General features: G+C 39.2%; 1 protein-coding gene across 5 annotated transcripts in view; it reads left to right on the top strand.

Annotated features, from left to right (window-relative positions):
* The window catches only part of LOC124802465 (polycomb protein Sfmbt), a 297,351-nt gene that overhangs the window by 255,549 nt on the left and 27,525 nt on the right, over positions 1 to 14,277 (top strand). For all 5 annotated transcript variants that reach the window (XM_047263252.1, XM_047263255.1, XM_047263253.1 and 2 more), the window contains one exon: positions 5,101 to 5,356. In XM_047263252.1, coding sequence (XP_047119208.1) covers positions 5,101 to 5,356 — 256 coding nt within the window. The remainder of the gene's footprint in view (positions 1 to 5,100; positions 5,357 to 14,277) is intronic.

A 14,277-nucleotide genomic window follows, 5' to 3' on the forward strand; every position in this document is an offset into this window, starting at 1 on the left:
GAGACAAGAAATTTGTGAAACGATTTTACTAAATGAAGGGATCAATTGGTAGGACACATTCTGAGACATCAAGAGATCACCAGTTAGTATTGGAGGAAAGTGTAGGGTTAAAACCTTAAAGAACTACTGAGAGATGAATACAGTAAACAGATTTAGAAAGTTGGAGGTTCCGTTAATTGTTTGGAAATGAAGACGCTTGCACAGGACGGAGTAATTTGGAGAGCTGCGTCAAACCAGTCTTCGGACTGAAGACCATAACAAGAACAGGAACATTCCTCTAGATGGCCTATGTATAGTTTGATATAAGATGGTGCCATACGGGTGTCAATTTCTGTACCACAGATTTGTTTATAGGTGAAGGCTTCAAAGGAGAAGTAATTGCGTGTGAGGATATAGCTGGTCATGGTGACTAGGAAGGAGGTTATAGTTTTGGAGTCAGTCGGCCATTGGGGAAAGGTAGTGTTCAGTAGCACAAAGGCCGTGGACATTGGGGATGTTAGTGTAAAGTGAAGTGATATCTACAGTGATGGAGTAGTGCACTGTGTTGTAAAGGAACAAGAACTGTGGTAAATTGGTGGAGGAAATGATAGGAGAAGGAGAGTCGAGTGTGTGTGTGTGTGTGTGTGTGTGTGTGTGTGTGTGTGTGTGTGTGTGTGTGTGTGTGAGAGAGAGAGAGAGAGAGAGAGAGAGAGAGAGAGAGAGAGAGAGAGAGAGAGAGAGACCTTTACCAACACCAAACGTACAACCTCCTTCCTGGTCACCATGACTGACTGTATCTTCTCCCACAATTTCTTCTCCTTTGAAGGCATCACCTGCAAGCAAATCTGTGGAGTAGAAACAGTCACCCACATGCCACCATCTCATATGCCAACCTATTTGGGCCATCTAGAAGTAACATTCCTAATCACCCAAATATCAAACCCTTTACCTGGCTCAGAATCGTTGATGTCCTCTTCATGGTCTGGACTGAGATTGTGGGCGCCTTATCCACATTCATGCAGAACCTCAACATCTTCTCCCCCGTTTGCTTCACCATATCCTCCTCTACCCATCAAGCCACATACGTCAACATTCACCTTCACCCCAAGAATGGCTGTATCAGTATGTCCATACATATCAAACCTACCAGTCACCAGCTATACGTCCACTTTCCATACAAAGAAGTTCCTTCCATACAGCCTAGCCACTTGTGGTTATTGCATCTGTAGTGATGAGCAGTCTCTTTCCAAATATAGCAAGAATTTCATTGACGCCTTCACCGACCGAAATTATCGTCCCGACCGTGTTCGAGACAGACCTCCTGCGCCTTTTCTCTACACCCATCTTCTACAATCCTGTATATCCAGTGTTTAGCCACAAAGGGACACTTGTCTTGTGACTCAGTACCATCCATGACTGGAGCAACCTAATCACATTCTCCATCAGTGTTTTGTTTTCCTCTTGTCATGCTCCACGTCTTGGTATGCACTACCTCTCATTGTGCCCTAAAATGAGGAATATTCTACCCCAGAGTGTCTACGACCTGGGAGATCTGGGAATTTTTTCATTCGGGAAAAACCTGGGAATTTATTAGAATTCCGGGAATCTATCATTGTTTTAGTTTTCAGTTAAAGTTTTGTGATTTTGACTGGTAAGAATCAATACTCCAACAAAGGATATTATTGTATCCCGCTTATGCAGAATAATACTGCAGCAACAAAACATGCACGAGAGAGAAAGAGGAAAAAAAAAACTTAAGTTGCAAAGGAAATGCACCATATACAACAGCAAAACATAGTGCCCATACAAGCATCTGCCAACAGCAAAGTGTGTCAAAGGCTTCAGGAAGACTATGCAATGCTTCCTAACAACAAATTGCTTCTGATGAGCGTGATGTGACATGACATTAGATTCATTTGAGCAGTAGCGGTATTCTCCACGTGACCCGTATTTATGTTTAGTGATTTTGCTGTTTCCTTTCATATACTGCTCTCACATTAAATGAAAACAAAACGGATTTGTGTGGCCAGGAGCTATCAAATGAACTAAAATACGTTCGCATAATTACGGAAGGCTAAAATATGTTATTAGTTTCAGGTTTAATTTCCACCTTTCTGACAGTCAAGCATTAATCGCCTTGCAGAACAATGAAGTTATTTTTGTCGGTTTGCTAAAAAGATATGGCTTTTGTTAATCTTTAGCGCTGAGGCAGTCAATTTATTTGAAACGAAGTGTTTAATTTCATACTGTTGGCTAGTTTCAACTGTTCGCAGCATTTCAAGTGCACATTTTCCATCTTCTAGCTTGCATGGCATTATGCCATAAGAAAGAACCAAACATGAGATAATACAGTATTGGTACTCAAGAAAATTTACATCCGAATCTGGACATACGAATGTGCACTTTAAGACGAATTATGCATTTTAGTATGGTTCACGAAATTCCAATGCTCTTGAAGTATCCTCTGATGTCTTGTTTCGTTTGTGACATAGTGCAAGATCTTTTAATGTTTTACACGTAAGAACATATGAACTTCCTGCGTCATCGTAGCTGCGCAAGAGCGGTGGCACCTGTTATCTGGCACTCTCTGACAACTGCTGAAATGGATCAGTTTCTAACAGGTCACTGGCAAATGTTGCGAATGGTGGTTTGAAAAGCGTTATTTTCAAAGTAAATTTCCTTTTACACAAGATGAACTATGTGCGAGAATGTACGATGAATTTCTTAAATCACAGAGCATTTGACTCTCAATTAAAAATCAGCTCTTCGAGGATGACCATCTAGAGGAGTTTTGAGCCCAGAAGATCAGACATTTACGTCGTTACTACAAATTTTACTGGCACGTTTGTGTGATATGTCTTAAATGTGCAAGAAAGATCAACATTATATGTGGAAGCTTAGCTTCTCATGCAGCTTATTAATCTTCGAGACCACAATTATATGTGAAAGCTTTGTTTTTCTTGTAGCAACACTATGTATATTAATTTAAAACATTAACTTTTCCTATTTGTCTGTTTGCGCTACTTAAGAGTGACCTTGCTATCGGCTGACTTCATCATGTGTCTTGAACTATGACTGGCTTACAAAAGCGCTTCGCAATTTCGATTTCAATGCTTTGGAAAGTAATATTTGGTGTTTGGTGAAATTCGAATTTATACCTTCGTAACACGAAAATATGTAGTGTATATGTTGCTGCACATCAAAGATCTTTCCAGAATGTGTTCCCCTCCCCCCGAGTTTCGTTTTCTAAAGTGCCGGGAAATTCTACGTTGGCGTATAAAACCATAAACATCCAAAGGACTGATAAGTTTTACAGTGCCGAGGAAAAGTATACTATCACTTAACACGGGACATTTTACAAATGTCTGCTTGTGTCTGTGTATGTGCGGATGGATATGTGTGTGTATGCGAGTGTATACCTGTCCTTTTTTCCCCCTATGGTAAGTCTTTCCGCTTCCGGGATTGGAATGACTCCTTATCCTCTCCCTTAAAACCCAAATCCTTTCGTCTTTCCCTCTCCTTCCCTCTTTCCTGACGAGGCAACCGTTGGTTGCGAAAGCTAGAATTTTGTGTGTATGTTTGTGTTTGTTTGTGTGTCTATCGACGTGCCAGCGCTTTCGTTTGGTAAGTCACATCATCTTTGAAACATTCCACGTGGGAATACACACACACACACACACACACACACAGGGTTATTACAAATGATTGAAGCGATTTCACAGCTCTACAATAACTTTATTATTTGAGATTTTTTCACAATGCTTTGCACACACATACAAAAACTCAAAAAGTTTGTTTAGGCATTCACAAATGTTCGATATGTGTCCTGTAACGTTTTTTTTGCAGAAGAAAAATGGGCCATAAACTTTAAACCGTGAGATTGCACAAAACACGTTAACTTTTGGTGAATTGCGAATTTGCTGCACGAATGTGTGAGGATTCTCTACCGCCCAGATTCGCACATTGTGTCTATTCACTTCACCATTAAGAAAAAATGTTGCTTCATCACTGAAAACAAGTTTCGCACTGAACGCATCCTCTTCCGTGAGCTGTTGCAACCGCGCCGAAAATTCAAAGCGTTTGACTTTGTCATCGGGTGTCAGGGCTTGTAGCAATTGTAAACGGTAAGGCTTCTGCTTTAGCCTTTTCCGTAAGATTTTCCAAACCGTCGGCTGTGGTACATTTAGCTCCCTGCTTGCTTTATTCGTCGACTTCCGCGGGCTACGCGTGAAACTTGCCCGCACGCGTTCAACCGTTTCTTCGCTCACTGCAGGCCGACCCGTTGATTTCCCCTTACAGAGGCATCCAGAAGCTTTAAACTGCGCATACCATTGCTGAATGGAGTTAGCAGTTGGTGGATCTTTGTTGAACTTCGTCCTGAAATGTCGTTGCACTGTTATGACTGACTGATGTGAGTGCATTTCAAGCACGACATACGCTTTCTCGGCTCCTGTCGCCATTTTGTCTCACTGCGCTCTCGAGCGCTCTGGCGGCAGAAACCTAAAGTGCGGCTTCAGCCGAACAAAACTTTATGAGTTTTTCTATGTATCTGTAGTGTGTCGTGACCATATGTCAATGAATGGAGCTACAGTGAATTTATGAAATTGCTTCAATCATTTGTAATACCCTGTGTGTGTGTGTGTGTATATATATATATATATATGATTCTCTCGAGTGATCTGGAATGTTGTAAGAAAACAAATGAAAACAAAGACCAAGCGAAGTGGGTCTTTTTCAGCTAGTTGTGAGTATTTACAACAAAGTTACATGGTGCTGTAATTGTTTTGCAATGAAAGATGCAGTTTTATATATCTCAAGGAAAGAGGGAATGAAGTATAGAAAATGATATAGCAAAATATGAATCATGTAGAAAAGTAAGGTATATAGTCACAGTGCATCCAGTCCACTTGTATTCTTGACAGATGAGTGTTGTAACTAGCTATTAGCCTACTACCACCGGACAATTTCTTCATTTTATTATTACTAGCCAAGTAGTTGCAGTTGTTAAATGATTCTATAGGCTTTTACATCTTTCATTATCTTAAAGTTTTTTTAACAGTCTGTTGCAGTCCTTCTTATACATTCTTCTGATTTTAATTTGAAGTTGATTTTCATTTATAGGAAGTCCCTGCTCATGGCTTTGTAGTGGGAATGCGTCTTGAAGCTGCAGACCTTATGGACCCAAGACTGGTGTGTGTTGGAACAGTATCACGTGTTGTGGGTCGCTTATTGAAGGTACATTTCGATGGTTGGGAAGAGGAGTATGACCAATGGCTGGATTGTGAAAGTCCTGATGTCTATCCTGTAGGGTGGTGCGAGTTAGTTGGACAGAAATTGGAAGGTCCACGGGTGACTCCGAAGGCAAATGCTGCCACAGGTAAAATTTTATAAAGGTGTTCTAGGAATTCTTGTCTTGTAAAAAACTTGTAAAACAGAAGTAATATGCTAATAGCAATCTCAGGAATTGTCTTGCTGATAGGAATGTGTGCACCAAGTGATGTGCTGCTTGATCAAACATTGCAGAGGACAAATTGTCAAATCACCTTGAATGAATGGGTTATTTGGGACAGCTATCAATTGCATGTACAAAGACTAGATTTCCTACCTCAACATTGTTGGAGGCATGTACTTCTTCCAAACTACTTGTAAGAAGTGAACTAGTATTCAATTGGCAATGCTTTCAGTGGCTTTTCTCCTCCTCATCCTCCCCTCCCACCCCCACCCCCCTCTCTCTCTCTCTCACTCACACACACACACACACACACACAAATTGCTGCCATTAAGTACCAGTTATAGGAAGATAACTGCAGTTTGAAAGATTTTAAAGCACAAAAGGTGACTGGAGAAATTGTGTGGATAATTATAATCCAAATGTTTAGTGTGTTCTTTAGTTTGTATTACCTCTTAATATGGACATACTATAGTTTTTCTTCCTGTGTTATGCAAGTAAGCTTTGTACTTTTGTTGTAGAATTAACTAACTTATTCCATCTGACACCTTTCCACCTCCACCCCCTCAGACTTTTTTTCTAAGTAAGAAATTAGTTTAAAAAAGTAGAGTCCAGGAGTCAGTCTGTAGAAGAATGTCTGTGCTTTAAAAGAGGATACTTTTTAACTTGTACAGATTTATTTGTTCCAAGCAAACACACACTGTTGGTGAAAATTGCAGTACCAAGAAGGATATTTGTGACTGGAATGAGATTTCTGTCATGTACTAGGTATGCAAAAACAGCCAATTATTAATATCAAAGAACTATACTTGATTGCTGATTATGAGAATTCAACGTGGTATGAAACCCCCACATCCAGCAGTACACACCTTTAAATATCGTGGAATGGAATTTTAGTGCGACTGGATGAAGTCCTGAGGAATGTTCCCCCATGTTGTTTGTATGTGAGTGGATGAATTTTCAAATGTTGTTACTCAAGAACTCCGCCAAACTAGTTCCTGAGTAATCCCATTCTAGGCATATTTGACCTCTCAAGTGAATGTGCAGTCCAAGAAAGCACTGGTTCCTTTTATTGTTTGAGAAAGAAAACTTCCATATTTCTCATCACATGTGGCTGTGTTGGCAGGCTGAAACATGGAAGGTGGAGTTGCCTGAAGATGGGATTTCTAAATCTTGCCTCAGCAGCAGTAAGCTTTGCAGATTGCCCTGAGCAAGAATTTGAGATCACATGTTGTATTCAATAGTTTCCCATAGCACAAAATTCACTCTTTGTCAACTGTGTTGTGTAACAATGCAGGCTGCCAGATTACGATCACTGAGATGATGTGTAATGTGTAGAGCTGTCGGTGTAGTTCAGGTTGAAGCAGACTTTTTCTGAAAACACCACAGTTTGCCTCTTATTGTGCCTATCAATGGATGAGGAATCAATGACGTGTATATCACAGGTCCAGCCTGCATCAGACTGTATTGCACAGCAAATATATCCAGACCTGAAATTGTGCTCCAGTGTTGAGTTGATCTGTGTTTCACGTTGTGTGGCCTGTGGACAGTATAGGTTTTATCATTGCACAATACACAACCACCACTGCATACTGTTCTTTTCTAACCATTGGTTTAAAGCACACATTAGTGCTATGACAGAATCTCTTTTACAACACAGATTGTAATAGGGACTAGAAAATGAAAGATATGTTTGTATGAATCCTTTCTTGAAGGTGACCCGTCAGTAATTCAGCGTGTTTAGTAAGTACATAAATTTGCAGCATCAGTGTTGTTCTTCTGTGTCAGACCTCAGATGCAACATTTTTGTCAAAGCACAAGAACATATATATACTGCTCGTGCGAGACCAATAATTTAACTGATTTTGATGAAGTGTAAGTATTAGGACACAGAAGTTTTAAAACAGTTGTCCCCTAATACTTGTGACAAACAGTTCCTTATTAACGCAAGTAGTGGAATTTCTTTTGTGTGTATGTAATAGGCTACACAGTATGGTTTGTAAGTACAATTTGGCAGTGATTTTTCATATGATTAGACAGATTGCTTGTGGTCATAGAGTGCAGCATAGTGTTTACAGTAAAGTTGGTATGTAATGTGGCTGTAGCCCTGCATTTGAAAGAGTAGGAAAAGAGGAAAAGCCAATGGCAGTGCTGGAATAGGTAGCAAAAGGTGAATGTATGGGACAGGTCTTGGACTAGGGCATAGAGGCGTGGTCCATGGTATGGTGGACTGGTAGGTGGCATAGGGGCAGACAAGGAAAAGAATATTGTGTAGATCGGGTATCGGGTGAACAGCTAATTGCAGGGGCAGGAAGAGGTGCAGACAAAATATTCCTCATTCAGCAATATGGTGAGGGAGATCACCTATGCCAGCATCAACTGTAATTTAAATATGGGCAGCACATGTCTGGAGAAATTGATTAATATAAAAGTAATTAATATAAATACAAGGTATCAAGAAAAATCTTTATCAAATAAGATGGATGTAGTGTTGAGATGAGCAGCAGGCTGGAAATAAGGTTTTCTTGATCCTGTGGCAGTTTTGGCTGCAGATTTCTGGACTTGTGTTACGGGGTGGAGAGTTGTAGGACTTCCGTTGATGGGTCAGGGGTGCACTACACAAAGGGAACAGCTACTCGTGTAGCAGAATACTTGTGAAGTGCACCATTTTAGGCAGTAGTTTGAGGTCCTCTGCTCTACAGCTACAATCTACATACATACTGCACAAGCCCCTATAAGGTGCATGTCTGAGAGTACCCTGTACTACTACTAGTCATTTCCTTTCCTGTTTGACTCCCAAATAGAGTAAGGGAAAAGTAACTCTCTGTATTGCCTCCATACAAGCCCTAATCTTATCTTCTTGGTCCTTTCATGAAATTTATGTTGGCAACAGTAGAATCGTTCTGCAGTCAGCCTCAAATGTTATTTAGTCAGAAGCAAAGCAAGACCACGTAAAAGGTAAAGACACATTGACTGTCACAATTTTAACAGTAATTAGTTGAGGTATTTGTAACAAAATTCCTGAATTTACTGCCATTCAGGAAAGTCATTGTGTTCAAATTATTGTTGGAACTGTGAGCTGGCTGAAACTGAAAGTAGAAAGATCAGAAATATTTAGCAAGACATGAAACATTCATTGAAAGTACTTAGCAGACACCATAAGAGGGGGAGTATCCATTGTTGTCAACAAAAATGTGGCTATTGAGATCAAAATTGAGTCAGACTGTGAAGTTATTTGGATGTGAGTAGCAGACAAGATGAACTAAAGTTAATTTCTGGACATTCGTACCAGCCACCAATTGCACTGTAAAAGTTGTAGAGTCTTTCAAAGGATGTCTATGCTCAGTAGTGCAGAAATATCCAGATCATGCACTATTAGTTGGAGGTGACTTAAATGTACCAAGTATAGACAGGAATGTCTTAAGGATTCACTGCAGGTTGTACAAACAGAGAGTTTTGCAAAGTACTTGTGAACAAATTTTCCAAAAACGGTCTTGACCAGCTGGTTAGACAACCCCAATGAAAAGAAAATATTTTAGACCTTGGTATCTATAAACATGCCTGGTCTTACTGACAGTGTCAGTATAGAGACAGTGATTAGTGATCACGATGATACCATAGCAACTACAGTTACTAAAGTTAATAAATCCATCGAGACTGCTAGGAGAACATTTGTGCTAGAAAAGGCAGCTAAGTAGTTATTATCATCCCACTTAGACAATGAATTAACATTCTTTAGTTCCAGTATGACAGACATAGAATTATGGGCAAAGTTTAAACAGTAAATTACACCATGGATAATTATTTAGTGAGTGAATGGATTAAGGATGGGAAAGAACCACTGTGGTTTACTAATAAAATTCAGAAAATGTGGAGAAAGCAGAGACTGTGGCAGTCTTGGTTCAAAAAACAATACCGAGTGAGGTGGCGCAGTGATTAGCACACTGGACTCGCATTCGGGAGGACGAAGGTTCAATCCCGTGTTTGGCCATCCTGATTTAGGTTTTCCATGATTTCCCTAAATCGCTCCAGGCAAATACCGGGATGGTTCCTTTGAAAGGGCACGGCCGACTTCCTTCCCCATCCTTCCCTAATCCAATGAGACCGATGACCTCGCTGTCTGGTCTCCTCCCCAAAACCACCCACCCAAAAAACAATGCACAGATGTCAACTGGCTAAAATTAGTAGACATTCATGCATTGTAGAAGTTTCAGTATATGAAGCATACAAAAACTTCCACCTTCATGCCTTGGCAAGAGATCTTGCTAAGAACTTCATAAAATTCTGGTCCTTAGGAAAATCAGTAAGGTGATTGAAGGCTTCTATCCAGTCACTCACCAACCAGTCTGGAGTGACAGTAGAAAACAGCAAAAGAAAGTTTGAAGTTTTAAATTTTGCATTTAAGAAATACATGCAGTAGGTTCATATAAATGTGCCAATGTTTGCCTGTCACACAGACTCCCATGTGGAGGACATAGTAATAGGCATCCCCAGCATAGGGATGCAACTGAAAGAATTGGAAACAAATACATTGCAAGGTCTGGATGGAATATCAGTTCAGTTTCACAGATAGTATGGTACGGGGTTGTTCCCTTAATCTGCTTGCATTTATTGCAAATCTCTCACTCCGTTCTAAGTCCAAAGTGACTGGAAAAAGTGCAGATAACTCCTGTATATAAGAAAGATAAAATAATGGGCCTGTATAATTACAGACCAATATCCTTAACATCAGTTTGCAGCAGTCTTCTGAAACACATTCTGAGTTCAAATGTAACAAATTTCCAGGGGACAGAAAAGCTTCTGTCCACAAATCAGCACAGTTTTAGAAAGCATCACTCATTCAAAACTCATCTTGCCTTTTTCTCACATGTCCCACAAATCATGAATGGAGGGTAACAGGCAGATACCATATTCCTAGATTTCCAGAAAGTGTTTGCCATGGCGCCCCACAGCAGACTGTGATGAAGGTCCAAGAATATACATATTAGATTCCCAGATGCATGAGTGGCTTGAAGACTTTTCAAGTAATACAACCCAATACATTCTCATCAATGGTGAGTGTTCATCAGAGACAGGGGTATCATCAGGAGTGTCACAGGGAAGCATGAGAGGACATGCTCTTATTATCTGTATATGTAAATTATCATATGAGATGCTACTCACCATATAGTGGAGATGCTGAGTCGCAGATAGGCACAACAATAAGACTTTCACGCTTAAAGGTTTTGGCCAGTGGCATTTGTCAACAATACACATACACACACACACAACTGCAGTCTCAGGCATCTGAAACCACACTGTGATGAGTGTGGTTTCAGTTGCCTGAGACTGCAGTCATGTGCGAGAGTTCCGTTTGTGTGTGTGTGTGTGTGTGTGTGTGTGTGTGTGTGTGTGTGTGTGTGTGTGTCTGTCTGTCTCTATTGTTGACGAAGGCCATTGGCCAAAAGCTTTAAGTGTGAAAGTCTTTTTTTTGTTGTGCCTATCTGCGACTCAGCATCTTCACTATATGGTGAGTAGCAACTTTTCTCTTATAATATTGTTAAATTTCATCCTGAATTTTCCTTTGTTTGATTTATGTAAATTATCTGTCAGACGGACTGAGTAGCAATTTATGGGTGTCTGCCGATGATGCTGTGGTATATGTGAAGGTATCATCTTTAAGTGACTGTAGGAGGGTACAAGATTATGTAGACAAAATTTCTAGTACATGTGACGAGTGGCAGCTTCCTCTAAATGGAGAATAATGTAAGCTACTGGGAGAATTTTTAAGAAGTCTAGCTCATCTATGTAGGAGACTGCATATGGAACACCAGTGCATCCCTTTCTTGAGTACAATTTGACTGTGTGGGATCCCCTCCAGGTCAGATTAAAGTAAGACGTTGAAGCAATTAAGAGGTGTGCTGCTAGATTTGTAACTATTAATTTCAGTCAGGAAGCAGGTATTATGGAGATGCTTTGTAAACTCAAATAGGATTTTCATGTGGCACTATTGAGAAAATTTAGAGAACTGGCATTTGAAGCTGACTGCAGAATGAATGTACTGCGGCCCACGTACATTTCGTGGAAGGACCAGGAAGATCAAAGAAGAGAAGTTGGGCTCATACAGAGGCATTTAGACAGCCTAGGCATCCATGTTAAATGTAACTATCTTTTATGTTGTTATTAAAATTAGTATGATAACACACTTTAGGTAAAAAGCATGTAGTTGACTGATCTTTTTTTCTTCTTTCCCTTTGTATTTTATAAAACTAAAAGCTTGAAGCCCACTTGGCTTCATCAGACTAAATAGTGCACTGTCTGATCCTATATGCTATGATAATCTCATTATCTTTTACTCACTGAAGTCACAGAATATAGCAATAGATTTTGTTCTCAGGCAGCTGTTAGGTTTTTTGGCTGGACACTCTTCTGTAGGACTTAAATAAATTATTATAAAGAACTAAAGTGAAAATAACATCTTAGTAACAGTGCAAAAACATTTCTTGTCTATTCAGTAAATGTGTAATTTAATGTTATTAACAGGACCAATTTTTCAGGTCCGTCCCCTTTCACCACGGGTGTATTCATCTTATTCATGTGTGTACTATGGAACATGACTCTTAACAAACTATCCAACTTAATGTATACAAGTGTATTGTATGTAATCTTGTACGTAAAACATGTAATCTGTGTGTACAAAGATCTGAACAAAAAAACTAGTGCATCCTTCTGTTACATATCTTCAAAGAAAACAATGTACAGTTGAAAGCTCAGCCAGTATAATGTATTTCAATTTAAAGTGCAGTAGCTAACAAGAGAATGGTCCAATCCAACATGTCAAAACCTACACTCATGCTTTTCACACAGGAAGAATACACTGAAAGAAATGGTCTGTCGAAATTTTAGGTGCTAAGGCACACTGCAAGTATTTAAAAAGTAATGTAAAAGCTATTCACTTTTGTTGCAAGAAGAACTGCTTATAACAGTGATTTGTACAGTTCTTCGTTCCCAGTGTACGATCAATGAATAAGCAGACGACAACTGTGACACGAAAATGTAGCACTGCATAGTGCAAAGTCCAAAGTGCATGCACGAGAATTTTAAGCTCTTAAATTATACCAAACATATCGCAAATCATTAATTTTTTAATAACTTGCAGACCATATTGGCAGATAAACTATTCCAGATGTATTTCTTACACAAGTGACTAGCCACAGAAAAAAATCAAGGCATTGTGTGATGATACATTTCAGACAACTTCCATAAATCAGGACTTTAGTTTGTTGACGTTACGGATTTTATAACAGCTCTTGTAGCACAGTTGTTACGATAATTTTTGAATGATTTATATTTTACTAACAATGAAACACTTCATTTTTTATTCCCTGTAATCGTCACAAGAATGCGAAGTGTCTGGTGGATGATGGAAAAAAACATTTTCCTTGCACCAGGCACATCTCACAGTAATTACTGATTTTATGTATATAGAACCACAGTTGAGTATTGTACTGCATAACCAATGCAGGCATACTTCATCAAATTCATGAAATGTTGCAGCACAATTTGACAATGCAAAAATGACTGAAGTTTAACAGTGCTATTCGGCTGATGAACCTGAAATGACAGATAGCTGTCAGAAATTATATTGTCTGACAGTTTTCTGAAAAATGCTTTACACTGTTAAATTTATGTATTTAATTTTTTCCCCCTCCCTTATTGAGATGCTGAGTAATACTAATAGTTCTGGGTGGTATCATTGTGCCCAGGCCAAGAGTCCAAAAAACCCAACAATTTTCTTCATATGGTAAGATGTTTCAGATGTAATATTGAAAATCATTATCTCAAATTTTTCCAGATATTGTACACAGATTACAAGGTTTTTGCCGTCAAACAGTCTTTTTTTTATCCTCAAGTCAGATATTAAGCTGAGGAAACTGTAATCTACTTATACTGGGATTGTTGTATACAAATGTGTCTTAGCGTTCATCAACTGCACAAGTGACTGTCTTGTTTACACTCAGAATGATAAAGCACAGTTTGCCTGCAGTTCTTACACGAAACCTGACTGACTGGCTTTATACACAGCATTTTAGGGGAAAACAGGAAGCTTTGTTCTCACATCAGTTACAAATTTCTCTATAGTATTACCTATTAATGACATCTCCTCTCTACATTTACTTCCTTTTCATATAATCTCTTGAATCTGGTGAACCAGGTTGAAGAAGCCTTGGAATCAGTAGTGTTCATCCCTAGTAATTCAGAGCACTGAGTCTTGTTGTAATCTCTTTCAGTAAAAGTGCATGACTCTCACGAGTAACTGTGAACAACTGTGTCAGAAAAACTATCTTCAAAGACTGAAATTTGCTTTACAGATTATGACCACATTGTGCTGTGTTATCTGTTTACCAACGTGCCATCAACCAAGGATATATGCCTGCCGTTATACGTATGCACTGTCTGCTACAGCTATGACAGGGGTATATATTTCTACAGCCTCGTGGACTATTATGAATTTGGCAATTTTCAACTTTATATATCCTATGTAAAAAAATTCAGGGCAGGTTTCAACATGTGAGATTGGACCATTTCCTTAGAAGATTTTGTACTGTATACACAGTCTGCCAGAGCTACTTGTCTTTCATTTGTTAACAGACAGTGTTTTTGTAATCTGGAAAACTAAGGGAGACTTAGTAGTAGAAAAGAGGTTTCATTTGCTCCATGAAGTGTGCTGAAGTTGTTCCCTGGATAGAAAACATCATGAGGAAGTCTGATATTCTGATTAAAAGTACTGGCCAGGCATTCAGCTTAAGTCTCAAACATCGATTTCTTTTAGATGGTAATTTTTTTCCATGTATGGTAATTACTTTTGT

The sequence above is a fragment of the Schistocerca piceifrons genome, chromosome 6 (genome assembly GCF_021461385.2).
Source record: "Schistocerca piceifrons isolate TAMUIC-IGC-003096 chromosome 6, iqSchPice1.1, whole genome shotgun sequence".
Taxonomy (NCBI): Eukaryota; Metazoa; Arthropoda; class Insecta; order Orthoptera; family Acrididae; genus Schistocerca; species Schistocerca piceifrons.